The 27,900-nt window shown below is 43.2% G+C and overlaps 1 protein-coding gene across 9 annotated transcripts; it reads right to left on the minus strand.

Annotated features, from left to right (window-relative positions):
• LOC109905789 (vasodilator-stimulated phosphoprotein-like) lies at positions 1–27,658 on the minus strand. 9 transcript variants are annotated; one of them, XM_020503392.2, is made up of 15 exons: positions 27,324–27,642; positions 27,151–27,203; positions 12,248–12,428; positions 10,174–10,354; positions 9,936–10,002; positions 7,165–7,247; positions 6,814–7,049; positions 6,463–6,596; positions 6,255–6,306; positions 6,111–6,138; positions 5,960–6,005; positions 5,772–5,828; positions 1,699–1,768; positions 1,537–1,594; positions 43–1,375 (listed from the first exon to the last, which is right to left on the minus strand). In XM_020503392.2, the coding sequence occupies exons 2-15, from the start codon at positions 27,153–27,155 to the stop codon at positions 1,338–1,340; spliced, it is 1,236 nt and encodes a 411-aa protein (XP_020358981.1). In that variant the 5' UTR covers positions 27,156–27,203; positions 27,324–27,642; the 3' UTR covers positions 43–1,337. The 9 variants fall into 9 exon arrangements, with proteins under 9 accessions (XP_020358983.1, XP_020358981.1, XP_031646859.1 ...); XM_031790999.1 differs by having other exon boundaries at positions 12,257–12,428; positions 27,324–27,611; XM_031791000.1 differs by lacking the exon at positions 27,151–27,203.
• Positions 27,659–27,900: the final 242 nt, after the last annotated feature.

The raw sequence follows: 27,900 nt of genomic DNA on the forward strand, positions 1-27,900 counted from the left end.
TTACAAGAAGCGGCTGTATTTGACTATAAAAGGCATCTCCAATCCAGTGTCTCTACAATGTTTTATTTGTATTTCAGTGTAAAAAGCTTAAACTCCATTAGAAAAAAAACAGTAACCCAAAATATTCTCTTAAAAAGAAAACAATCAAAACAATTCCCATTCACCTCAAATTAAAATAAAAACAGCAATTCAGTTCTGCTAATATTTTCCCTCAAAACAAATATATATTCTCCAAGGCAGTTGGTCATGGCCAATTGACATAGTTATGGAATTTTAATATTTCAATGTAGTTAGAAAACACACCTAAAAATGAAAACAGTACAGTTTAGGACAACTGCACTGGCCAATGATTAGGGTCTTGTTTTGAGCAGAAAGTTAAGATGAATGTGTGGCACACAAAATTCACACTTTCTCTAGGCCAAGTACATTGCAGAAGGAACAAGGATTCCCTCCATAGCACAGAACCACAGCATTCTCTCACAGTACTCCGGGCAGTCGTCCATCACATTCCCTTTGCATGTCTCCTCTGACTTCTCCAAGTCTGTTGAATTGAAGTTTGCGTAGTCTCTCTATTTTGGCCATTGACAGAACAGTCCACTTGGGAGCGGTAGACTTTGCTTCAAGGCAGTATAAGCTCTTGCCATTGTGCACCAGGCCTGCAGGCAGCAGTGTGTGCTGTGGATGAAAGCCATCAACCACAGGGTCCATGAACAATCTGGTAGGGTCCTCTCACATTCTCAAAATAGGCCAAGACAACAGAACCCTTGAAAGCTAGGCCTATCTAAAAGTTTTTATTTGAAGGCCATATGAGGTTGAAGTTGTGCCAGGTTAAAGAGGATTCTTACAAAAGCCAACCATCCACTCTGCCATTACAGTAACAAGAATGAATGATATGATCTTCCCTGATTACTGAATACCCCAGTAAATACAATGGTCTGTCTGACGAAGGGAGTGAATAGGAGCACGATTTCTATGGGACAGATACATGGGGGGGGGGGGAAATACAACTGTACATGACAAGGAGTAAGAGCAACAACAGCCGTGATTATGTGCTCTGCAGTGGTTGTCATGAAATGAAGGAAAGGTTGGAGACAAGAAGGGATGAGCAAGGAGAGCTGGTATCAACGCAGCAGGTGATCTAGTCCTTTGTTTGGATGTGGTTGTTAAAATCGGTTCCCTGGGTTAAGGTACAATTAAATGCAATTATGTAGGTATGTGAATGTGAGGAAGATAAAGAAAAATCCCTGGGGTACACTGGAGGGGGTGATGGGGGAGAGACCCCACACAGGGCCATAACCTCCTCTATCCATTCTATCCCTCCCGCCACACTAGCAGAACTATGTGGAGCCCCTCTTCTGTAGCTCCTCAATAAAGGCTGTGGAACAGGAGACAAGGAACAATCAATACAACATCTGACAAAATAACTAGTGCCTTTGCTATTTTCTCCCTCACTTAATTTGGACTTTTATACTAACGTCATTGGAACAGTCTGTGAGAAACATGGTTGTGGCCCAAAACAAATATCTGCAGTCTCACCTCCGATTATCTCCTCTTTGACTTTTTGTAACTCCTTCCGCATCTCATCAAGAATCTCCTGCAAGAAGCAATCAAAACATTCTATAATTTACAGTATTAGTATTGTATATGATTATGTCTTTACTAGTCTTGGCATTAGGTGCAGCAGAAAATAATATTTACCTGTTTAATCCTCTCAATATCGGTCTCTTCACCACTTCCAGCATCATTATTAACACCTGCTTGCTTCACCCTAGATGAGGTGTGGCAATGGGGGGGAAAGAAAGCGAGTGGGTAGGTGAGGCAGAGAGAGAGAAAGGGAGGGACTGATTAAGATCGAGCATAGTCTCATCACTGTGACAACCTACGCTGTCAATCCAACCCATCACCATAGCACCACCAAAGAGGCCTCAGGAAGCACCACACATACAAAACCACATTCTGTGAAAAACAGACAACTCAAGGATGGCTTTCAAAGTTTCAATGACATTTGACCACAACACCAAATGTCCAGAAATAACAGGCCAAACACACAATATTCCATTCTATACTACATCAAGGGATATCAAATTCCAAGAATCCTTAAATAATATAAAGTAAACCTGGAAAATCATCCCGGAAAATCATCCCTCAACTGTTGAATAAGAAAAAGGCATCTACAGTGTAATCGGAAAGGATTCAGACCCCTTGACTTTTTCCACATTTTGTTGCGTTACAACCTTATTCTAAAATTGATTAAATAAATAAAAATCCTCGGCAATCTACACACAATACCCCATAATGACAGTGAAAACAGGGTTTTAGAACAGAAATATCTTATTTACATAAGTATTCAGACCCTTTGCTATGAGACTAGAAATTGAGCTCAGGTGCATCCTGTTTCGATTGATCATCCCTTGAGATGTTTCTTCAACTTAGAGTAAACCAGTGGTAAATTCAATTGATTGGACATGATTTGGAAAGGCACATACTTGTCTAGATAAGGTCCCACAGTTGACAGTACATGTCAGGGCAAAAACAAAGCAATGAGGTAGAAGGAATTGTCTGTAGAGCTGAGTCAGGATTGTGTCAAGGCACAGATCTGGGGAAGGGTAGCCAAAACATTTCTGCAGCATTCAAGGTCCCCAAGAACACAGTGGCCTCCATCATTCCTAAGTGGAATACGTTTGGAACCACCATGACTCTTCCCAGAGCTGGGTGCCCGGCCAAACTGAACAAACAGGGGAGAAGGGCCTTGGTCAGGGATGTGCCCAAGAATCCGATGGTCACTGACAGAGCTCCAGAGTTCCTCTGTGAACCTTCCAGAAGGAAAACCATCTCTGCAGCACTCCACCTTTACGGTAGAGTGACCAGACGGAAGCCACTCCTCGGTAAAAAAGGCACATGATAGCCTGCATGGAGTTGCCAAAAGGCACCTAAAGGACTCTCAGACCATGAGAAACAAGATTCTCTGGTCTGATGAAACCAAAATAGAATTCTTTGGTCTGAATGCCAAGTGTCACATTTGGAGGAAACCTGGCACATTCCCTACAGTGAAGCATGGTGGTGACAGCATCATGCTGTGGGGATGATTTTCAGCAGCAGGGACTGGGAGACTATTCAAGAGAAGAAAAAGATTAACAGAGCAAAGTACAGAGAGATACTTGATGAAAACCGTCTCCAGAGTGCTCAGGACCTCCGATGAATGAGAAGGTGCACCTGCCAAATGGACAACGATCCAAAGCACAGAGTCAAGACAACGCAGGAATGGCTTCGGGACAAGTCTCTGAATGTCCTTGAGTGGCCCAGCCTGAGCCCAGACTTGAACTCGATCGAACATCTCTGGAAAGAGCTGAAAAAAGCTGTGCAGCAACGTTCTCAATCCAACCTCAGATCTTGAGAGGATCTGCAGAGAACAACAGGAGAAACTCCCCAAATACAGGTGTGCCAAGCTTGTAGTGTCATACCCAAGAAGACTTGAGGCTGTAATCGCTGCCAAAGATGCTTCAAAGTACTAGGTAAAGGGTCTGAATACTTTAAAACGTTTGGGGTCACTTAGAAATGTCCTTGTTTTTGAAAAGAAAAGCCAATTTTTTGTCCATTAAAATAACATCAAATTAATGTCAACAGTGAAGAGGCGACTCCGGGATGCTCGTCTTCTAGGCAGAGTTGCAAAGAAAAATCCAGATCTCAGATTGGCCAATAAAAAGATAAGATTAAGATGGGCAAAAGAACAGATACTGGTCAGAGAACCTCTAGAAGGCCAGCATCCCGGAGTCGCCTCTTCACTGTTGACGCTGAGACTGGTGTTTTGCGGGTACTACTTAATGAAGCTGCCAGTTGAGCACTTGTGAGGCATCTGTTTCTCAAACTAAACACTAACGTACTTGTCCTCTTGCTCAGTTGTGCACCGGGGCCTCCCAATACTCTTTCTATTCTGGTTAGAGCCAGTTTGCTCTGTTCTGTGAAGGGAGTAGTACACAGCGTTGTACGAGATCTTCAGTTTCTTGGCAATTTCTTGCATGGAATAGCCTTCATTTCTCCGAACAAGAATAGACTGACGAGTGTCAGAAGAAAGTTGTTTCTAGCCATTGAGCCTATAATAAAACCAAAATGTTGAAGCTCCAGATACTCTAGTCTAAAAGGTCAGTTTTCAGCTGTGCTAACATAATTGCAAAAGGGTTTTCTAATGATCAATTAGTCTTTTAAAATGATCAACTTTGATTAGCTAACACAATATGCCATTGGAACACAGGGGTGATGGTTGCTGATATGGGCCTCTGTACGCCTATGTAGATATTCCATAAAAAAACATTTTCTTTAAAGCCGTTTCCAGCTACAATAGTCATTTACAATATTAACAATGTATGCACTGAATTTACGGATCTATGATGTTATTTTAATGGACAATTTTTTTTTGTTTTTCTTTAAAAAACAAGGACATTTCTAAGTGACCCCAAACTTTTGAACGGTAGTGTATAATTGGTTATATAGTTATGTTTATGGTAGAGAACAATGTGTTTATTCAAATGGCTGTGCATCTACCAGGGTCAAGATATCAATAATTGGACCTTTGTTATTCCTAATCTATATCAATGACCGTGCTGCTGTGTCTTCTACTGTACTTCCCATTTTCTTTACAATAAGAAATATTGTAAAAACATTTTATTTATTTATAAAGAGCCAAAATCTCAATTGGTAGGAATGAAATGGAAGTCACATCCACTAGATTCCTTGGAGTTGTAATTGATGAAAAGTTATCCTGGAAAGATCATATTCAATTTGTCTGCAGCAAAATGATGAAATCTGTTGGTATCGTCAGAAAGATGAGTGGTTTGGGTCATCAGGCTCGCTTCCTAACTCTATACTATAGTTTAAATTGACCCATATCTCATTTACTGTAATATTGTCTGGGCCAGTACACATGCCTCCTACCTACACAAATTACTCAAGACCAGCTACCTCCTCTAACTACCTGGCTCCATCTACACCTTTAAGAAACTCAATATCGTGTCTATTTATGACATTAATGTACGCCAGTTGTGCACTTTCATCTACAAATATTCATACCTCCCGAGACAGTTTACCTAAACCAGTCAATGGATTCTTCCAGGTAAATTCTGATATCTCTCTCACATAGTCAATTATCTATCAGATATAGAGGTAACATACTCTGAAATGCTTATCTTCACATTGCCGAAACAGAATCCCTCAATAACCTTAAGCGATAACTGGGGGTCTGCCTGATGAACCAAACTATTCAGTAATCCCCTCCATATAGCCTCACTCTCATACTAAAATGGTTTGTGTGATTACTGATCAATTAATTTATAATTAGTAGGTTTTGTTATCCGTTTTAACAAACGTTTTTGTACTCATGTATTGGATTTTGTTTTTTTGTGGTGTTGTTTTAATAGAAGCCCTTGGGCTTCCAAACACACCTCCACAGCATTTTAAAAATATATTTTTTAACAAATCTGTATTGTTGTCCATCACTTGTTTTCTTTGGTACAAATAAATAAATACAAATTTAAAAAATATGAATTCACATATCAGAATGGAATCCTGCAGCTTTCTGAGCAGAGATGATAAAAGCTGTCACAGAAGTCACAGCGTTCTGCAGTCCACTAGGTGGTGCTGTCAACAGAACAATGGCCCAGCACCACTCTGAAGCTGTGCCCCTGTTGACCTGACAGATGGAAGGGAGGTGGGACGGTATGTTAGGAAGAGCAGCAAAGCGTCAGTCCTGTTGTCTTGTCAGGGAAGGGACTTTGTACCTGGGACCTTGGGACAAGGGAGAGGTGGAGTCCATGCTCTTGGAGATGGAGTGATTCCTGTTTGTGAGACACACACTGCTCTTAGAACAGGACACAAACACACACCTCTTTGAATTCTGAGATTGACATGCGTCCACACAGGCTGCTCTTACTACAGACACGGAGAGCATAGGAAGCTGAAACCTTACCTTGGCATAGTGGCTGATTTCTCCCAAGGTCTTCGTCCAAGAGTGTCTAAAAAGCAGAGAGGCATATTTTAAATCCAAACTGTATAAAAGTCTAATATTAATTTGTCTTCCAGATACAAGCAAAACAGACTGACACACAGACGGTTCTCACCACTTTGGCCTTGGGACTCTGAGTATTCCTGTAGGGAGAAAAGAAACAGTTAGACAAGCAAAACATGTATATTTTCTGACTACATGGTCACCTTTCAAATCTGTATTCACAACATAGTTGGCCAATAAACTAACAAATACTTACATTATCTGCCATCTTAGCAGGTGGCTTAGCCCCACCGTCTGCCATTTTTTTCCTGAACAAGACAGACATAAAAGGAGAGTAAGAGTTTGAGACAACACTTAAAGATTCACAAAGCTAGATCAGTGCCATAGAGGGGCATACACAGCGCTATAGACTGAGGCGTATGGATCTGTTCATTTATAGGAGTGCGCTCTTCAGTGCCACCTACCTCCGTGCCAAGATGGATGCCATCTCACCCATCAAGCCTCCTCCTCCACCACCACCACCGATGGAGGCACTGGTGCGGCTTTGATCAGGCTTGGCAGCCGGTGCTGCAGCAGCAGCAGCAGCACCACTATCCTCCTACAGAGGGCGGTAGAAGACACAGGAGATGTTAGAGTATCAGTATCGACACAACACTTTAGCTCTTGCTAGCATTGCAAAACAGAGGCTCCGCATTCAAAATGAATGGCATTGAAGTCCAAATCAGAAATTAATGGTGGTTGCATAAATGTGGAGATAGTTTTGTATCTATCGTTATGCTAATTCTAATCCTGATGCCACTTTCTCTCCCTCTCACCTTGGCCACTCTGCGGAGCTTGGCCCCGGCTAAGGCTGCCGCCAGGCCCCCTGCACCCCCCCCTAGACCCCCATCTCCTCCCGGGGAGGGCAGTGGTGGGGCGGGCGGGGGTCCTGATCCTGCGGCCGGGGGTCCTGGGGGAGGAGGTCCAGGTGGTGGAGGGGGCCCAGACGGAGGAGGGCCGGGGGGTGGAGGAGGGCCCGGAGGTGCTGGGGGAGCCAACGATGCAGCTGGCACTAAAAATAAATAAACAGTTAAGACAGTCAGTGTACTACGTTCAGGGAATGGGTAAAACAAATAAAAGGTGTGTTCAAAGAGGCTAATTGTATTGCCGTCAGTGTGACCTCTGACCTGCTGCAGCTTGTCTCTCTCTCTCCTGCCTCTCGCTCTCCTGACGCTCTGTCTCCTGCTGTTCCAGCCTCTGCTGCTCCAGCCTACAGGGATAAAACTCATGGGGATTAACATTAAGAGACAAACAAACAAACTAAACACACCCAAACAGTCAATAGATTAAGAGGCACAAATAATATAACAATGTATCTGGTGAAGGGATGAATGGGAAGGCACCACATCCTCCCTGAAAAGGAGGTCTCAAGCCAGAGGTGACCTGGCAGAGAAATTACATTTTGGTTTTCATCTTTCCACACTAATGACATGGCAAGTGTACCAGCAGTTATTTAATTAAAGCAACAACCACGTTCAAACAATCCTTGTGGGCACTGTCTAATTGTGACAAATGGCTCTGGAGCAGCGTTAGACTGAAGAGCATATCTGTTATTAACTTGTGCTGAATATGCGGCTATGCTGGGTTGGTGAAGGAGCTCTTGATTAGTCCAGCACTGAAATGAAATTACACATTTTGCCAAGAAGCCCTAATCCGGTGTCAATCCAGGTCCCCTACCCCAACACATCTGTCACCCACAGGACCTGCAGCTGCCACACACACACACTTTGAAAGCACTCTTGGTTGACTGAAGGCTGGTGTAGACTTTATTGTGAAACATTTGCTTACGAGCACTTCCCAATGATGCAGAGTTTAAAAATAAAATAGTCACAAAAGGAATGAAATACACAAGAATGGAGCTACATACAGGGAGTACCAGTACCAAATAAAATGAGCAGAGCTACGAGGTACTTGAGGTAGATACTGTATGTACAAGCAGGGTAAAGTGACTAGGCATCAGGATATATAATAAGAGTAAAATAAAGAACAGAGTAGCAGCAGCAAATGAGTGTAAAAGTGTGTGCGTGCTGTGTTGGTATGCGTGTGTGTGCACGTATGTAGTGTATGACAGCTGATATTCCGGTACTGTTTGCCGGACGTGGCAGAGTGAACAGTCTATGGTTTGGGCCTTCCTCTGACACTGCCTGATATAGAGGTCCTGGATGCCAGGGAGTTCGGCCCCAGTGATGTACTGGGCCGAACGCACTACCCTCTGTAATGCCTTGTGGTCAGAGGCCGAACAGTTGCCATACCAGGCAGTGATGCAACCCGTCAGGATGCTCTTGATGGTGCAGCTGTAAAACCTTTTGAGGATCTGAGGACCCCATGCCCAATCTTTTTAGTCTCCTGCGGAGGAATATGTTTTGTTGTGCCCTCTTCACGACTGTCTTGGTGTGCTTGTTAGTGATGTGGACGCCATGGAACTTGAAGCTCTCAACCTGCTCCACTACAGCCCCGTCGATGAGAATGGGGGCGTGCTCGGTCCTCCTTTTCCTATAGTCCACAATCATCTCCTTTGTCTTGATCATGTTGAGGGAGAGGTTGTTGTCCTTGCACCACACAGTCAGGCCTCTCATCGTTGTCTGTGATCAGGCCTACCACTTGTGTCATCTGCAAACTTAATGATGGCGTTGGAGTTGTGCCTGGCCGTGCAGTCATGAGTGAACAGGGAGTACAGGAGGGAACTGAGCACACATCCCTTAGGGGCCCCTGTGTTGAGGAGCAGCATGGCGGATGTGTTGTTACCTACCCTTACCACCTGGGGGCGGCCCGTCAGGAAGTTTAGGATCCAGTTGCAGAGGGAGGTGTTTAGTCCCAGGGTCCTTAGCTTAGTGATGAGATTTGAGGGCAATATGGTGTTGAACGCTGAGCTGTAGTCAATGAAAAGCATTCTCACATAGGTGTTCCTTTTGTCCAGGTGGGAAAGGGCAGTGTGGAGTGCAATAGAGATTGCATCATCTGTGGATCTGTTGGTGCAGTATGCAAATTGGAGTGGGTTTCTGGGATGATGGTGATGATGTGAGCCATGACCAGCCTTTCAAAGCATTTCATGGCTAGAGACGTGAGTGCTACGGATCGGTATTCATTTAGGCAGGTTACCTAAGTGTTCTTGGGAACAGGGACTATGGTGGTCTGCTTGAAATATGTTGGCATTTCAGACTCCGACAGGGAGAGGTTGAAAATGTCAGTGAAGACACTTGCCAGTTGGTCAGCGCATGCTCGGAGTACACGTTCTGGTAATCCGCCTGGCCCAGCGGCCTTGTGAATGTTGACCTGTTTAAAAAGGTCTTGCTCACATCGGCTACGGAGAGCGTGATCGATCACACAGTTGTCTGGAACAGCTCATTTCCAGCAATTGAACATTTCTGTTAAAAGAAAAGATAAACACGATAAAAGTCACTATATAGAAAAGGAGTTGGAGCTCGTAAGATGTCGCCCCTCACAGTCGGTACCATCTTGACAATCATATCTGTGACCATTACCACCATTTGATGGACAATCTCGCCAGCCTATCCCAGAGCCTCCCCAGTGTGTTATATATTGCCCATTAGACTAAATGAGATGAGGGGTAAAAGCTGGGCGTATCCTTGGCGAGTGTGGGGTCCACAGGGAGAGGAGTTGGTGGGAAAGTATAGATTGCGACGTCAAAGAGTTGACCTTCTTTCGCTTTACAGACTCCGTCCTCAAGAAGCTGGCTGAGGGCTAAGCAGCGGAAGGCTAATGCCGACAAATCCTTTGAGTCAGTGTGCATGTGTGGTTATGTAAAACCAGATCAGTGGGACTCTGGTCATACGAAGATATTTTGTCATGATACTTGTATTGACCCTTAATTACAACTCAATCTGGAAGTAAAGGCGAGTGTACTGTACTCCCCCTCCAGATATCCCACACTTGGTACCTCCGCTGCTGTTCCAGTTCCTCTGGGGAGGGTCCATTTGACACTGGGCGTGGGAGGGTAGCGTAACCTGGAGATCGAGAAGGGAGAGAGAGTATGACTTAGGAAGAAAGCTGTGATATGCAAGTCATGCTCATGTTTCTACACATGCATCTCTCGCAATTCTTTCTCAGACAGTGCTGTGCCTTTAGGTAATTGCAAAGCATGTTGAGGCTGCATGTACGATCCATTCTAATAGTACCTGCGTCTGACAGGGAATTGAGCACTTCCAGTGCGTGGGCGATTCCGTTGGCGAAGAGGGCAGCATCCTCCTTACTGCCAAAGTTGAGGCCCCACACCTGCCGTGCATCCCGCCACTGGTGGAAGTTGGGCGTGGCCTCATTGTACTTCAGGCCTTTCACAATCGGACAGTTAATCACCACCTTAGAGAGAGAAGGGGGTCGGAGTCAAGACATGACACTCCCAACATTGGCATATAATGGATACCACTTCTTTATCAAAAAACAAGGTGGGGCTCCGTATAGTTGAAATGGAGATTTTAGATAAGAGAACAGTCTTTACTCATGTTGTATGGAAGGAACTACATTGGTTATGGCAATACTAGACCTTAATACTGACACTCAGTGATAAAAATACATACCGGTATGTGGATCCATTAGATGATACATCACCCTGCTCTAAGTGTTCGTGTTTAGGGTGCATCTCAGTCTAATCTTCCCTAATTGAAAGCTTTTCCCATATTGCACTCAGCCTGTGCTTTCAGATCAAGGAGAGGAAGCCAGTTTGGACAAGAGAAATGTACCCTAGGTTTATAGCTGTCCAGCAGGTGGCACCAGCCTGGTGATTCAATACAAGTCACGGTGCTCTGGGTTTGAGTGACTCAGTCTGAATGTGCTGATGCATTGTTTCTGTTTTACAACCCCTGAATTCCACAGAGCGGAGGAGCGAGCGCCTTAACTCCCCGCGCCAAAAGAGTCAGGGAGAGAGAGAGAGACGCAGACACAGAGAAGGGACAGAGATACTCAGAAAGAGAGAGAGCAAGAGAACAAAGGGGCGGGAGGGAGGGGAGAGACGCAAACAGAGGCGACAGTAATGAGAGATGGGGAAGGCATCCTTAAATTGTCACAGGAAGTGGTTGAGCTGGCCAACCACCTCTCAGGAAACATACGTCTAGGGGGAACACTCAGGCGACTGGATGTTTAATGAGAGGATGATATGGAGAGAGGGATGGGGTGGTGAGATAATGTATCTATTAATGAACATAAATGCAACGATTTTACTGAATTACAGTTCATAAAAGGAAATCATAAAATTTAAATAAATTCATTAGGCCCTAATCTATTGATTTTACATGACTGGGCAGGGGGGGGGGGGGGGGGTGCAACCATGGGTGGGAATAGGCCCACCCATTGGGGAGCCAGGCCCAGCCAATACATATTTCCCTACAAAAGGGCTTAATTACAGACAGAAATACTCCTCAGTTTAATCAGCTGTCCGGATGGCTGACCTCAGATGATCCCTCAGGTTAAGAAGCCAGATGTGTAACCATGCCAGCCCAGGACCTCCACATGGCCTGCGGTTGTGAGGGTGGTTGGATGTACTGCCAAATTCTCTAAAAAACATTAAATTTTCTGGCAAGAACTCGTGGACATTGCAGGCAGCATGCCAATTGCACACTCCCTCAAAACGTTAGACTGTGGCATAGTCTAGTGTACCAAAACTGCACATTTTAGAGTGGCCTTTTATTGTCCCCAGCACAAGGTGCACCTGTGTAATGATCATGCTGTTTAATCAGCTTCTTGATATGCCACACCTGTCAGGTGGATGGATAATCTTTGCAAATGAGAAATGCTCACTAGCAAGGATGTAAACAAATGTGTGCACAAAATTGGAGAGAAATAAGCTTTGTGGGTATGGATAATTTATGGGATCTTTTATTTCACCTCATGAAATCAACACTTCACATGTTGCGTTTATATTTCTGTTCAGTATATATAGTGCTGTTTGTCTAGTTTTATTGTTAAAGCTGTAACAGTAGAGGTGGTGTAAGTATTGATAGGCCCCATGTGCTCCATGCCATCCAGGCCTGTATTAGCCTAATGGCCCTTATGGGGGAACTATAGGAGACAGAACACAGCCCTTTGACCCAGCACAGAGAACCTGGTGTAGAGTCTGTGCTTGTGTTACTGAGGAAGTTAGTGGTGTTCGTGTGCCTGCGCATGGCCACAGGTGGAAAAAAGGGCTGATTCACAGTTGTACAGCTGGCAGGGCTTGTTGATGTACAACATCACACAATCAGTGAAACATGCACGCACACACACAACCTGTTGATCTGTCTGCATCTTGCGTCCCACCACTCTGAAGGCGTTAGTAGAGGGGTTGTGGTAGATCTGGACCCTGCTGAAGTTCTGAGGCCCGGTTCCTGCCGGGAGCCACTTCTTATTCCCATCATCATAGATCATCACCGTGGCCCGAGCCTGGCAGATACTGGACTCACTAAGGGAGAGGAGACACAAAGAGAGTTATTGTTAGAGGTCGACCGATTAATCAGCATGGCCGATTTCAAGTTTTCATAACAACCGGTAATCTGCCTTTATGGACACCGATTATATCCACGAGGAGACTGCGTGGCAGGCTGACCACATGTTACGCGAGTGCAGCATCAAAAGGACCTTGTGGCTGCAAGGAGCCAAGGGAAGTTGCAAGCTAGCATGAAACTTTTTTTTCTTTTTTAAATCAAATCTTTACATAATCACTAGTTACAGTGGGGCAAAAAAGTATTTAGTCAGCCACCAATTGTGCAAGTTCTCCCACTTAAAAAGATGAGAGAGGCCTGTAATTTTCATCATAGGTACGCTTCAACTACGACAGACAAAATGAGGAAAAAACATCCAGAAAAATCACGTTGTAGGATTTTTTATGAATTTATTTGCAAATTATGGTGGAAAATAAGTATTTGGTCACCTACAAACAAGCAAGATTTCTGGCTCTCACAGACCTGTAACTTCTTGTTTAAGAGGCTCCTCTGTCCTCCACTCGTTACCTGTATTAACCTCTTGGATATAGGGGGCGCTATTTTAATTTTTGGATGAAAAACTTTCGTTTTAAACAAGATATTTTGTCACGAAAAGATGCTCGACTATGCATATAATTAACAGCTTTGGAAAGAAAACTGTTAAATTGAGGTGAAATGAGGTAAAATGTCAAAAAGCACATGTTCAATTTCATAAAAAAACATGTTTTCCCATCTCAAGAAGTTAAATTTTAAAAAATGACTATAATAAGTGCCAAATTGAACGTAAGAGTTGACGATTTCATCTTAAAAATCAGCCATGAATCTCCTGGTGATGGGGAATGGAAACTTGTTTGCAACAGCAAGTGGCAATTGAATGCAAGCTTCATAAAAAAAATTCCAATTGTTAAAACATTTCTAGCCCCCTATGAGTAACAGGGTTGACGTGTTATAATTGACCCGCTGGGTTTTCCAACACAAAACAGCAGAAATTGGACAAAAAGAATAGAACCAGCATTTACATGATGATGTTTGATTTACAATGTTTCTTTTGAAAATAATATTTAAAAAAGGAATAATTTCAGCGTATTAAAACAAGAGTTCAGTAAAAGTAACAGGGTTGACCTTAAAAAACGAGGGACAGATGTAAATTAATCACAAAATCAGATTAGGATTTATTTAATCTTCAGAAATTACTTTGTCAAGCAACAAAATAACTAGGGCTTTACAATGATTGTCAAAACTTGGTGTTAAGTGGGTTAAAATCTTCCTAGAACTCACAGGCGGTAGGTAGCCTAGGGGTTAGAGCGTTCTGCCCCTGAACAAGGCAGTTAACCCACTGTTGCTAGGAAGTCATTGAAAATAAGAATGAGTTCTTAACTGACTTCCCGAAATAAAAGGTTAAATAAAAAGAGGATACACAAAAGGGACATGTCAAAATTAAGAATTGGCACTTTAGCAAGTCTTAATTCATATTTAAAACCTTATTGATTTCGCCATGTGGTCTATGTCAAAATGCACTTCATTTAATATAACAGGCTTTTAAAATTCAATATTGGTCCACAATTTCTACTTAAAATATCAAAAGGGACACAAAAAGGCACTCTTCATGGAAGGACCCATTAAATTGCACATTTTATGACAAGAGGAGAGATGGTTTGATCCAAAACAAGATTGTTTGGGAACAACAATGGAGGCTGACAAAGACCGGAAGCTTGGCTGTGCTCCAGGTCTGAGAGGAGGATCTGGAACCTTCCACCTGCAAAACATCAACATCTCCTCCCACCCACCCGGAGAGCCCCTACAGATAGCTGACTGCCATGCAGGCTCCTGGGGCAGCTTTGCATTAAGTCCCACAGACAGAAAAATAACACTGGAAATGTAACCTGTTCTTAGGGAAAATGTACCAACTAATACAAACCGTGGCACTTCCACAGCACCTGGTATATAAGAGAAATTAAACAAAATGTAGACACTACTGGAAATACAAAACCGATCTATAGGAGAGGACTGCAGTGTTACGCAAGTAGGCTTATGTGCAGTGGCACTGACAGACCAGTGTCACTAACTAGAGCCAGGCATGGTGACATGGTGCTGGCAGGGTGACAATGACAGATGGTGAGGGCCTCCCCGATGCTCTGGCTCATGTCAAGACTCACACACACACACACACACACACACACACAACCCCCTAGTCACACATACAGGAGAAGTCAAAACTGGTTATTCAACCACTCCACAAATTTCTTGTTAACAAACTATAGTTTTGGCAAGTCAGTTAGGACAAGTCATTTTTCCAACAATTGTTTAGAGATTATTTCACTGTATCACAATTCCAGTGGGTCAGATGTTCACATACAAAGTTGACTGTGCCTTTAAACAGCTTGGAAAATTATGTCATGGCTTTAAAAGCTTCTGAAGCTAATTGACATCATTTGAGTCAATTGGAGCTGTACCTGTGGATGCATTTCAAGGCCTACTTTCACCCAGTGCCTCTTTGCTTGACATCATGGGAAAATCAAAAGAAATCAGCAAAGACCTCAGACAAAAAAAAAATTGACCTCCACAACTTTTTGTGGGAAGATTGTGGAAGGCTACCCGAAACATTTGACCGAAGTTAAACAATCAATGCTACCAAATACTAATTGAGTGCATGTAAACTTCTGACCCACTGGGAATGTGATGAAAGAAATAAAAGCTGAAATAAATAATTCTCTACTATTATTCTGATATTTCACATTCTTAAAATAAAGTGGTGATCCTAACTGACCTAAAACAGGGAATTTTTGCTGGGATTAAATAAATCGGGAATTGTGAAAAACTGAGTTTAAATGTATTTGGATAAGGTGTATGTCAACTTCCGACTTCAACTGTAGATTTCTACTTTTGAATTCACATTACATCCTTGCCTTACCTTCCACAGTAGCCACTAAGCAAACTACTTAATCCGAGCAATCTTTCTTCTAAAACATTACAATATTGAATAACGCAACAATCCACAAGCATGTGCAGACAATTGAAAGGGTTTATTTTCTCATCCCTACACATCAAATTAGCTGACAACACATAAATCCTGCTAGCTAGTTTCAAGTTATTGTCACGTTCACTAGTACAGTGAAATGCCTTACTTGCTCTTTCACAACAAGTTCGCCAGTTTACATTGCAGTATGTGTAGCCCACAGTATTTTGGCTTAAAGTCTAGTAAGTGTGATGAGAGGAAGACAGAGCGAAGGAGAGGGAGCAGACCGTCAGAGAGCATGCCTCATTTCTCTCCTTTTCCATCTCTTCTCCCATTTCACCTCTCTCCAGTCTGTGATACAATCTCCCACTTCCGGTGACACAGCTCTGTAGCCACAGCCCACTTCCTGCTCCCAGCAATGCCTAATAAGGGTTGACTCAGCCTGTCTAGTGAACAATAGACACACGCTCACACAAACTCACCCGTTCAGGTTTACCCACTCATGTGCCCACTGTTGACCTAAATGTTTGTTAGGTAAGTAAGCATGTGCAGAAAGGAGGAAGTGCTAGAAAGAAAAATTAAATAAAAAGATGTCCCTGGCTGAGGACAACGTGTGAGGAAAGAGATGTGGATCATGGTCAGTAGACACAGAAGTACAAGCCAAACGTTTCCAGCAAGAATGTCAATATTCCATTTAAAAAAGTTTGCTCACATTTGTTTTTAGTGAATGCAACCCACCCAGGTATGGAGCAGTGAGGGCAGCTCCAAACTGATACGGTACAGAGAAAAGGGACTGGGAAATGGATGCATTTTTAATTGGAGAGAAAGTGAGGAGTGAATTATTGATACATCTACAGACATTGAGACTCCCATGTTATAGCAGGCCACACACGCACAGTTCACAGGGTTGGCAGGCATGCTACATGGATGCACATGTTTTTCCACACGTTAACATTTGAATGAACCATGGGGGAAAAAAGTCCATAAACAACTTATTCCTGTGACAGTGTCCAAGCAGCACACATAATGCAGTCCTTGAAGGTTAGTTAAGAGTCCAGACTAGCAATTAAGCTAAGCATTAACTAGCTGACCAGTTCATTTAATTAAGAGGTGTTGTACTGTGAGAGCCAATAGGTCACTGGCTGGCTGAGCATTAAAATAACTCAAACAAGGAATGGACAGTCTTAATCTGAGGAATTTTCACATACCCTTGAAACATTAACTGTGTTGGATGTGGCTGCTGCACATGTCAAAATCATAAACAAGTGCTGCTGCAAAGGTTATGAAAATATCCTGTTTGTCAAGATGACAAATTAGCAACCTAACTGATAAACATTATGATAAAGTTTACAGTCTGAAGACACAGACAGACAACATCTACCAATAAACCAAACTCAATGACAACGTTTCATTGAATAAATAAACAAAATATAGAAACTCAGACATTTAGAGCCAGAATCGGAGCCTATAATTTCTCAGTCAGTGAGGGGTTAACAGGAAACTGCAGTGCACAGAGGCACACGCTCTGAGAAGTCTGTATAAGGCTTTGCTCAGAGCTTGTACTGACAAGTACAGCCAGGTCCAGTGTCTCTCCTGCTCGCTCTGTTTACCTGGCCCTCCCACCATGCTCTTCTCCACACTCCTCATTTTCTTCCCTCCCCCTCTGTCTCTACGTCTGTTCCCCATTGTCCCTCTTAATCCCTCAAACCTCATCTCTGTGTTCATACTTAGGCTACCAGTTAAATCAGTCAACCATTTTTTATTTATTTTTTATCTCAAGCCCTGTGCCAACTTGTTAGCAATTTGGACTTTCCCTCCACTGTTCCACTTTGGCCTCTGTTCATTTGGCAGAACATGTTGGATACTCATATGTTGAGTGCTTGCTATGTCCTGTCAGTGTGCTATGATGTTGTGGGGTCAGTCATGACAGACAAACTGTCCAGTCTAGCACATCAAATCAACAGAAAGTCTAATGCGCTTTAAATTTGCTCACAGATGGAGTCATGTACCAACCAAAAAGGGTGCTTGAACTCCAAAACCTTTTTATTATTCTAATTTGTATATCATGAGAAGATCAACATGACTAAAGATAATGAAATAAGATGCATCACAGCTCAGTTTATTCAGATCTTAGGACTTCACGCCTAGTGGAAATGTGAACAAAAGTCATTCCACTCATTACCTCTTCCCACTAAAAAATGTCTAGTTTAAAATGAGCTAAAACAAAAAGTAAAGCAATGCTAACTCCCTCTCTCAGCCTTGATAAAAGACCCCAGTCCCAAGTCGTGGATGATGAAGATGCCGATCACACACATTCTTAAAGGCAGAGTAAAAATAACCTGGTCCTGTCTCTCCAGAATACAGCGCACAACCTGGGTATCTCTAGCACCACAAGGTGAGTACACACACAAACAACGTGGGCATAGGTGACCAACCATGTGTGACCTCTTATTCAGTTTACGTACAAAAACAATTGCATTAGTTTTGAAGTTTCCAGTATCATCTGACAGTATTGTCCTCAATGAAATTACCCTCCAGTCAAGTGCAGGGCTGTCACAGTGAAAGACTCAGTGATACATTTTTCATGTAGTGTATGTGGACACCTGCTAATTGAACATTTCATTCTAAAATCATGGGCATTATTATAGAGTTGGTCCACACTCCCTTCGCTGCTATAACAGCCTCCACTCTTCTGGGAAGGCTTTCCACTAGATGTTGGAACATTGCTGCAGGGACTTGCTTCCTTTCAGCCACAAGAGCATTAGTGAGGTAGGAAACTGATGTTGGGCGATTAGGCCCGGCTCGCAGTCAGTGTCACAATTCATCCCAAAGGTGTTCGATGGGGTTGAGGTCAGGGCTCTGTGCAGGTCAGTCAAGTTCTTCCACACAGATCTCAACAAACCATTTCTGTATGGACCCCGCTTTGTGCCAAGGGCATTGTCATGCTGAAACAGGAAAGGACCTTCCCCAAACTGTTGCCACAAATTTGGAAGCACAGAATAGTCTAGAATGTCATTGTATGCTGTAGCATTAAGATCTCTCTTCATTGGAACTAAGGGGCCTAGCCCGAACCATAAGAAAACAGCCCCAGACCATTATTCCTCCTCTACCAAACGTTACATTTTTTGCACTATGCGGTCTCCTGGCATCTGCCGAACCCAGATTTCCTGTCGGACTGACAGATGGTGAAGACTCATTCATCACTCCAGAGAAGGCGTTTCCTCTGCTCCAGAGTCCAATGGAGGTGAACTTTACATCACTCCAGCCAACGCTTGGCATTGCTCATGGTGATCTTAGGCTTGTGTGCAGTTGCTCGGCCATGGAAACCCATTTCATGAAGCTACCGACCAGCAGTTCTTGTGCTGACGTTGCTTCCAGAGGCAGTTTGGAACTCTGTAGTGACAGACGATTTTTATGTGGTACGCACTTCAGCACTCCCATTCTGTGAGCTTGTGTAGCCTAACACTTTGTGGCTGAGCCGTTGTTGCGCCTAGACGTTTCCACTTCTCAATAACATCATTTACAATTGACCGGAGCAGCTCTAGCAGGGCAGAAATTTGACCAACTGACCTGTTGGAAAGGTGGCATCCTATGACAGTGCCACATTGAAAGTCACTAAGCTTTTCAGTACGGGCCATTCCACTGACAATGTTTCCCTATGGAGATTGCATGGCTGTGTGCTCGATTTTATACACCCGTCAGCAACGGGTGTGGATGAAATAGCTGAATCCACTCATTTGAAGGGGTGTCCATATACTTTTGTAGTGTACCTCTGGCCCAATTGACACTAACACAGTGTGACACAGGCAGTAACAGGACTGAATAACAAGTAGAGTATTAAAAATCTGTCAAACACAAAAACACACGCTGTACACTGAATAGGATGATAAATGGACAGAATACCTCAGATCCTTGAAGAACAGGTCGTTTTTGTAAGAGGCAAACCGTATGGACTGACTGGCTGACTACTGAAGCCTCAAACTAAAGATTGAGGAGGACCAGGACCCTTGTTGTAATCCTTTGCCTACTGCTGTTATCTCCCTTCCTCGTGCCTGCCCCTCCTCACACAGGTCCTAGCATGCCGCTACATGCAGACTAGTGCTTTTAGTCTCTCCCCTGTGAGGCACAGCACCAGGCGCCTGAGTGGCACAGCAGTCTAAGGCACTGCATCTCAGCGCCACTACAGACCCTGGTTCGAGTCCAGGCTGTATCACAACGGGCAGTGACTGGGAGTCCCATAGGGCGGCGCACAATTGCCCCAGCATCGTCCAGGTTAGGGTTTGGCCGCTGTAGGCAGTCATTGTAAATAAGAATTTGATCTTAACTGACTTGCCTAGTTAAATAAACACAGCACCAGGCTCACTCTCTCCCTCTCTAAGGTGTTGGATTCTCTGTCTCTTGTTATGTTCTGCCTCTCAAACTCTTTCATGTGCCAACTCACTTTTTCCTCTTTCTTTCTCGGTCAGGTCCAAACCACTCAGCATTCTTTGTGTGCTGACTCATCGGTGCCGGAGTTTCTCTGGAATCGTCTCTCCAATGTTGTGGAAATGTTCCTTGGCTGTCTGGGCCAGGCCTCTGACCACTTGAAAGAGGCCGAGAAGCAAAAGCAGCATTCCAGCTCCTGAAGCGCTCTTGGGGGTGCCATGACTGGCACTCACTATGCCCTTATTTGGACCATTGAATCATCTCTCTTCTCTCTGTGTTCACTTAATTCCTTTTACAGGGCCAAGCGTATCCTCCCTGAGAGGCTGAGGAAGATGCATAGCCCCTTGGAGAAGATCCCCCCCCCCCCCCCCTCCCCATTAGGGGGTGGGGACATGATGAGAGTATCTCCCCACTCTCTCAGTTGTCCAGACATATAACTCTGTCCCCATCTCTAGAGAATATGTTATGGGTATGAAGCTGCGCGCACAGAGCATAAAAGAGCAAGGGAGGAAGGATATAAACTAAATTTAGTTGATACCTCACCTTTATGGAGGTCTGCGAGTGCTGCATGCCTGTGGCTTGACACTTAGTATCTATATAGGGAATGCTGAGTAGTAGAATTTTCTTTATCGGCTTCAAAAGGGTCAACGCTGGTCAAGACTCAGGAAGTACATCTTTTTTTTTGCTGAAGTACACAATCAAATCATGGATCTATGAAATGTTGCTGTCTTACTCTTTGATAGTATGCACACACCATCTTATAAAGTGTCTTCTAAATTGCTCAACTTGCCTCGTGGTCACTAAGTTTAATTGCATGAACATGCTTGTTAGTTGAGAATGAAGCAATGGAATGAGGATCAGTAAATCTACCTTTTAAAACGAGGTGGTACTTTTTTTACAGCTATATGCCATGGTGGACATTCAGTAGAGATGATTCACAAATTCACTACCCATTGAAAATGTATCCAAATGACTAAACATAGAATTATTCAACACAGATCTCAGACAGAGAGACCCAACTGGGAGATGTGAAGAAGCAACCAGTCCAGCGATAGCACAAAAGCTGATCGTTTCTGTAAACATTAGTCGCTTCGCTAATCATTCACAAAAAATGTCACCCATGCAGGAAATAGTTTGATGTCAAATCAAAAAAAAATAAACTCCCTATTTAACCAACAGTGGCATCGCTTGAGCCTCTATTTTAATCTTCCAAACAAAATATAGCTTGTATCCAGTTAATGCATTGTCTTAGCATCCTCGTGTATGGCAGAACGGAAAGTCAGTATTTGTGACAGAGTTTCTGGCGATGGCTGACGCTATAAAGCTGTTTTCCACAGATCTCTTTCCATTTTTACCTAGGGAGGAAGAGAGAGTTATGAATGGAGAGCGACAAAGAGAACAAGAGGGAGAAATTGCAGCCATTGCTGACTGTGCATTAAAACTTTACAGTATAGCTTCCGCAACAAGCTTTAGCGTCACCAGGTCAGACCTAGCCCATCACATAGCAGCTAATTAGACCCTGCAATAGCCACAAACAAGCCAGGATGCCCCAGAGCAAAGTGCTATCCCGACACGCACTGCGAAATGTTGAGTTTGCGCAACTTCATAGGAAGAATTGAGAGGTGAGCCTAATTATGAGACATGCATTTCATTCACCGTCAGTATACCGTACTATAGGAGGGTGTAGAGGATTCTTTGGTCAGTGACCAAAGCCAAACTGTTGCTTCCTGTTTACCATGCCCTAGCCACCATTCTGCACCCGCCTAGACGTGTGAGTGACAGCGCTGAACAAGGGGGGGATATTATAATCTAGATGCTTAGTAATAGAAGAAAACCCACAACCACCAAGGAAACTGGATGTCCCTATTGTGACAATATAGGCTTATTTTTGTACATTGTGCACTGCATCTAATTGCTTTAAATGGGAGAGCTTGTGATGAAGCATGTCACAGATTGCTCGGCCAGTGTCATTCAGTGTTAATGATGACGCACAAAGTATTTTCAGTGAATACTACCACACACGCAACCACATAAGTTCAATTGATTTCCACACGAGTCCAATTGATTTTCATACAGGGAACCCATCTGAATCTACTTTGATGAACAAAGGAATTAAGGAAATAGTCTACTTATGGAAACATGTAAAAATAAATCATACCAACGATTGGTGATGACAAATACACAATGATTATGTGCCATAAAATGACTTACATGACCGTGTCATCAAAGAGACAAAGTTAGAAAAACATCAGCCATAATAAGTTCTGACTTCTCAGCTAGGGGTTAAAAGTTCACTTATGATGGTAAAGGGGGAGGGGAGGAGAGGGTAGCAAGTTAAATACACTCCCTGTGAATATACACAAGCCAGTCTGGCCTTCAAAGCCCATTTCAATACAGACAGGCAGGCAGACAGAATGACGTGAGAGAAATAAAAGGAGACTGTAGGTGAGTCAGAGTGTGTGTTCCTGCTTTTAAGTAGATCAATACTATACGTGCTCAGCATGGAGAGAGTGAAAGGGGAACATTTTAAACTCGCGAGAGAAGCCTTTTATCACCCCAAACACACGTCGGCAGGTAGCCGTCCTGTGTGTTTGGGGTGATTTGATTTTAAGGGCGTTGAGCCAGTAATTGAAAGGTTGCTGGTTTGAATCTCAGAGCAGACTAGGTGAAACATCTGTTGATGGGCCCTTGAGCAAGGCATGTAACCCTGTAAGTCGCTCTGTATAGGGTTGCAAAGGGTTGGAAAACTTTTCAGGAAATTTCTGGGAAATTTTCCATGGCAGGTTAAGTCCAGGAATTTGGGGAATTTTGCTTTAATTCATCAAAGAAACGTTTTTTTTGCAGGATACACAAGGCAATTCTAGGTCTTGTGGCATATTTTGGTTAAACTATCCCCAATTCAATGGAATTGCAACCCTCTGCATGCACAGCACATTCTTCCATCACATGCACAGCTGATTCTCAAGATCTTGCACACTAATGAGATGCTATTGAGCCCACACTACTACACTGTCTGAGCCTAGGACCACATACTTTCTGGTAAGTTTTGATTGCAATACTGAGTGGGGTGAATACATTTTATATGACATACATGATTTTTTGTTGACTAGTAAATAGTAGCCTACAGCAAAGTGGGTTTAAATAATTTCTAACTTGTTAACAATTCCTGATACTTAGTTTTAGTTAGCTTGAGCCTGTTAACTGAGTGTTAATTCACTTGTTTCCATACATGTTTCATTTTAAAACATTTATCTTACAAAGGAGTTGTTTAATCTAACTGCTTAACTATTTATCTGTACATGGAATTATATGTTTTTTATTTAATCATCTTTACAGGAAAATGCCACGGGCACTATCTGATGTGTGGAGACATTTCACTACAGCTAATGTAGAAGGAAAAGATGTGTACATTTGCAAATATTGTGACAAGTCATATGTGAAGAATGCAAAGATGCAGAATCATCTGGCCAAGTGCATAAAGTTCACTCAGTGCTCACAACAAACAAACACTGACAAAAGTCCCTCTACTTCTATTCGAGGTGAAAATGATGAACCAAACATCTTATCGATAGCAACAGCTCATGGTCCTCCTGGAATCAGAAGTTTTCACTCAATGGAGGAACGTAGTCAGAGATATGCTGATGAATGTCTTGCTCGAGCTGTGTATGCAACTGGTTCACCTCTGATGCTCACAGGCAATGTGTATTGGAAGAGAATTCTAAATGTGCTTTGCCCAGCATACACCCCTCCAAATAGAAATGCATTATCTACTAATTTGCTGGATGCAGAGTTCAGAGTTCAAGTGAAGGTCAAGCAAATCATAGAGAAAGCAGACTGTATTGCAATCTTCTCTGATTGGTGGTCGAATGTTCATGGGCAATGAATAATTAATTGCATCATCTCCACCTCTCAACCAGTATTCTAGAAGAGCACAGACACAAGGGACAACACACACACTGGTCTCTACTTTGCAGATGAGCTGAAGGCAGTCATCAATGACCTTGGACCACAGAATGTATTTGCACTGGTGACAGAAAATACTGCGAACATGAAGACTGCTTGGTCTAAAGTGGAGGAGTCCTACCCTCACATCACACCCATTGGCTGTGCTGCTCATGCATTGAATATGCTCCTCAAAGACATCATGGCACTGAAAACAATGGATACACTACATGAGAGCCAAGGAAATGGTTAGGTATGTGAAGGGTCATCAAGTTATAGCAGCAATATACCTCACCAAGCAAAGTGAGAAGAATAAGAACACCACATTGAAGCTGCCCAGCAACACCCGTTGGGGTGGTGTTGTCATGTTTGACAGTCCCCTGGAGGGGAAGGCGGCTCTTGAAGAAATGGACATATCACAGTCTGCTGATATGGACAGCCCCATCAAGAGCATCCTCCTGGATGATGTATTTTGGGAGAGAGTGGTAAGCAGCCCGAAACCTATAGCAGTAGCCTTTGCACCGATTGAGAGAGACAATGCCATCCTGTCTGATGTTCAGACTTGCAGATGTAAGAGAAGAAATCCATACTGTCCTGCCCACTTCACTGTTGCTCCAAGCAGAGGAAACTGCAGTTCTGAAAAACGTGAAGACTTCTGCCTGAAGCCCTTACACGCCGCAGCGTACATGTTGGGCCCCAAGTAATGCTAGCAAGAGCATCCTGTCTGGTGCAGATATCAACCAGCCCTATGGTATCATCACTACCGTGTCTCGCCACCTTGACCTGGATGAGGGCAAGGTTCTTGGCAGTCTGGTGAAGTATCTTCCAAGCAAGGGCTTTGGGATGGAGATGCAATATGGCAGTCGTGCCAACATATCTCTTCAGCCACCTGGTGGTAGGGACTTTGTGGATCTGAGGCTCTTTCCCCTGTTGCCTCAGAGCGCAACTGGTCCTTGTTTGGGAACACACATACGTTGAATAATTGGTGGCCATCTGGGCAAATTTGCAGCTTTTTGAGCCTGACAACGAGCCATCCTCAACAAGTTTGGAAAGGGACAGTGAAGATGAGGCCTCAGAGTCTCTGATGTTCAAGAGGTGGACATGGAAGCCTGAGAGGAAGACAATACCCATATATTCCCATTAATTCCCACAGAAAGTTTCCACCTCTGAATATTCTCCAAAATGTTAAAAAAATATATATACATTTTAACTGTGCTCAACATGGTAAGAGTGAAAGGAGAACATTTGTAACTGATGAGAGCAGCCTTTTATCACCCCAAACACAGTTCCTTGCTAGACACTATATATCCTGATGCCTAGTCATTTTACCCCTGCCTACATGTACATATCTACCTAAATTACCATGTATCCCTACACATTGATACTGTAATGGTACTACTTGTATATATCGTCATTCTTGTGTTTTCTATTCTTATTATTTAACTCTGCATCATTGGAAAAGAGCTTGTAAGTAACCGGGTTGGGCTCAATTCAAATTGAAAGCTGTCAATTCAGGAAGTGGCATGAATTTATTATTCAGAAAATGTATACAAAAAAATGTTTGAAATAAAATAGCTTCTGCTTTTAATTTGATTAAGAAGTCATTGAAAACAAATTCCCTTTTTTCGATTACTGAATTATAATATTAGTTCACTTCCTGAATTGACTCCCTTCAATTTGAATTGACCCCAACCATGGTAAGTAAGCATTTCACTGTGGGTAGACCTTACAGCTGTTGTATATGGCACATGTGACATAACCAAATAAAATGTTTTGACAGCGTGCATGGAGCAACTTCTTAGATCGAATGTTCCACACCCACCTTACACCTGAAGGGTGGGGGGGGGGGGGGTCACAGCAGGCGTCGCTTTGATAACAACAATGAATCCTCCAGCTGCCATTAACGAAGACTGATACATTTCCTGTGTGACAGTGTAGTCTGAGATAGAGAAACATGGAGGAAACTGTCTCAGCTGATTATGGTTATAGGGAGGATGTATGCACTGCCAGGGTGGACAGAGAATATGTTTATCTTTGTGTAATAAAACCTCCTTGGATGTATTGACTGAGGTTTCTATTTATTCAATTTGGGTAACCTCAGGATCTAGGCCTACCTGTATTGGGAGAAACCATGGAACATTTAACCAGCTGGCTACACTCGTCTCAACATTCACACATGTTAAACTATGCTGAGGACAATGAACTTGATTACATGACAGACACCATTACATTCCTCACCCATTATGTAAGCAAGGTAAATGACATGACCTCAGATGGGGCCAGAGCCCATTCATTCATTCATTAGGCCTAGAAATTAGTGTTGGCTTTAACAAAGTAAACCAAAGTGACCAGCAACAGGTTAAAAACAATACAGGGCCTTACTTACCCAACTTGGTTTTGCAAAAGAAGTGAGAGATTCAAGATTGGTTAAGGATAAATAACTTGTTGCACAGGTTATAGAATCACAACAAATATACATTGTGGATTGAGTCCCAGATATATTATAGAATACAAATGTACATAGGCCCAGGTGATATGCGAGGGGCCATTGTGTTTGAGTCAGGGAAAAAAATAACATTCCAGAAAAGGCCTAACTAGTCTTGGCTTCAAATCGTGTAATTGCCAACTTCACAGGCTGCAACAGGATGTGGAATTCGTAGACTGGCTTGTTCCATGCTCGGCGCAATTTGGTTGTGTGTACAGGCCTGGTTGGCCAACTATACGGGGGAAAATAGGGTCCTTGAATGGATACGTGGAACTATGGCAGGCCAGCTAACCAGACAACTCCACGTCTAGCATACACAACAGCGTGCTCTACCACAGGGCACCATTACAGATAGCAGTTCCATTTCCCACCAAAATGTCCCAAATAGGACACAATAAATATTGATTCCATGATACATGTAAATCACCATGGGACACAAATTGTAATTCAAGTAAAGTACAAATTACCCGGTCTAATGCTCTCTAGGCTTAGGCCTATTGTACTGGAATTAGGCCACTTGACAATATGTTAAACTATGACAGAGCAACAGGCTACTACCGTATGACAAGGGGACAGACACCGCTCGAGCTGGCATTTCTCTTTTTCTTCTCTCACTCATCGGCTACAAAGTGATACATTGTATAAGGTGCTCTGCATTGAAACCAGTTGATTTAGTCTGGCGGTCACTTTGATGATGACATGTTTAGGCTATCTCGAGTCAAAACTAGACTACCAAAACAGTTCGAGATCTATCGAAGTTCAAATATGATAAATCATATGACTTTAAAAAAACTTGCACCAGCCATGCTCGATCATTACAAGCGCACAAAATCGATATGTTGTATTGTAGTCACAAAACAAAATGAACAGACCGATCAGATTTGAATCGCTTTACCTCATTGTTAGAGAGTGGAGATCCTCTCCGATGCAGTTTTTTCGGCCTCAGATCTAAGCCCGGGGTTCAAAAACAATAAAATAAAATAAAAACGACGATAACGGCAAGATACACATCTATATACACGTAAAGGGATAGCCTACGATCCACAAGCAGGATAAAGAGAAGCACACCTCGATGATTTCCTGGTTTCGGGGAGAGAGGAGTTGAAAGACTGGATACAGTAGTGGAGCGCGCTTGCCAACTCCAATCAGGATCCAAGACTCATCTCTCCTTTCTAAACAGACTACCATACACGAGCGAAAACTGTCAGGACAAACTAAAGGCTCTTTCTCAATGTTGTCAACGTGGTAACGTTGATCGATAATGCTGTGAATCTTCTCCAGACCTTCTCGGTCTGTGTAATTTAATTGGTGTTTAAACTCAACCCGCCTCCAGCTTTCAATTCGAAGTAGGCTTTCTTTCCATGTTCACCGGCCCCTCCTCTATGTAGTTAGAAAAAAAACGTATTGCAATATGGGATCCTTAGGACGTCCTTACCCCCCATTGAAGTGTACGTTTTAGGTGGGTTAAGGTTTGGGTTTTCCATGGGATGTCCAAGTCCCAAGGATCCCAGATAGCACTAACCTTGGGAAACATCCACACCACTCTGCCTTTCCCTAGTGGTTGAAAGGCATAACTCCAATTCGGGTGTTCAAGGCAGTTGGTGGAAAGTTGAGAACACAATGTACTTTGAATTTAAGCAACATA

This window comes from Oncorhynchus kisutch, linkage group LG15 (assembly GCF_002021735.2).
Source record: "Oncorhynchus kisutch isolate 150728-3 linkage group LG15, Okis_V2, whole genome shotgun sequence".
Lineage (NCBI taxonomy): Eukaryota > Metazoa > Chordata > Actinopteri > Salmoniformes > Salmonidae > Oncorhynchus > Oncorhynchus kisutch.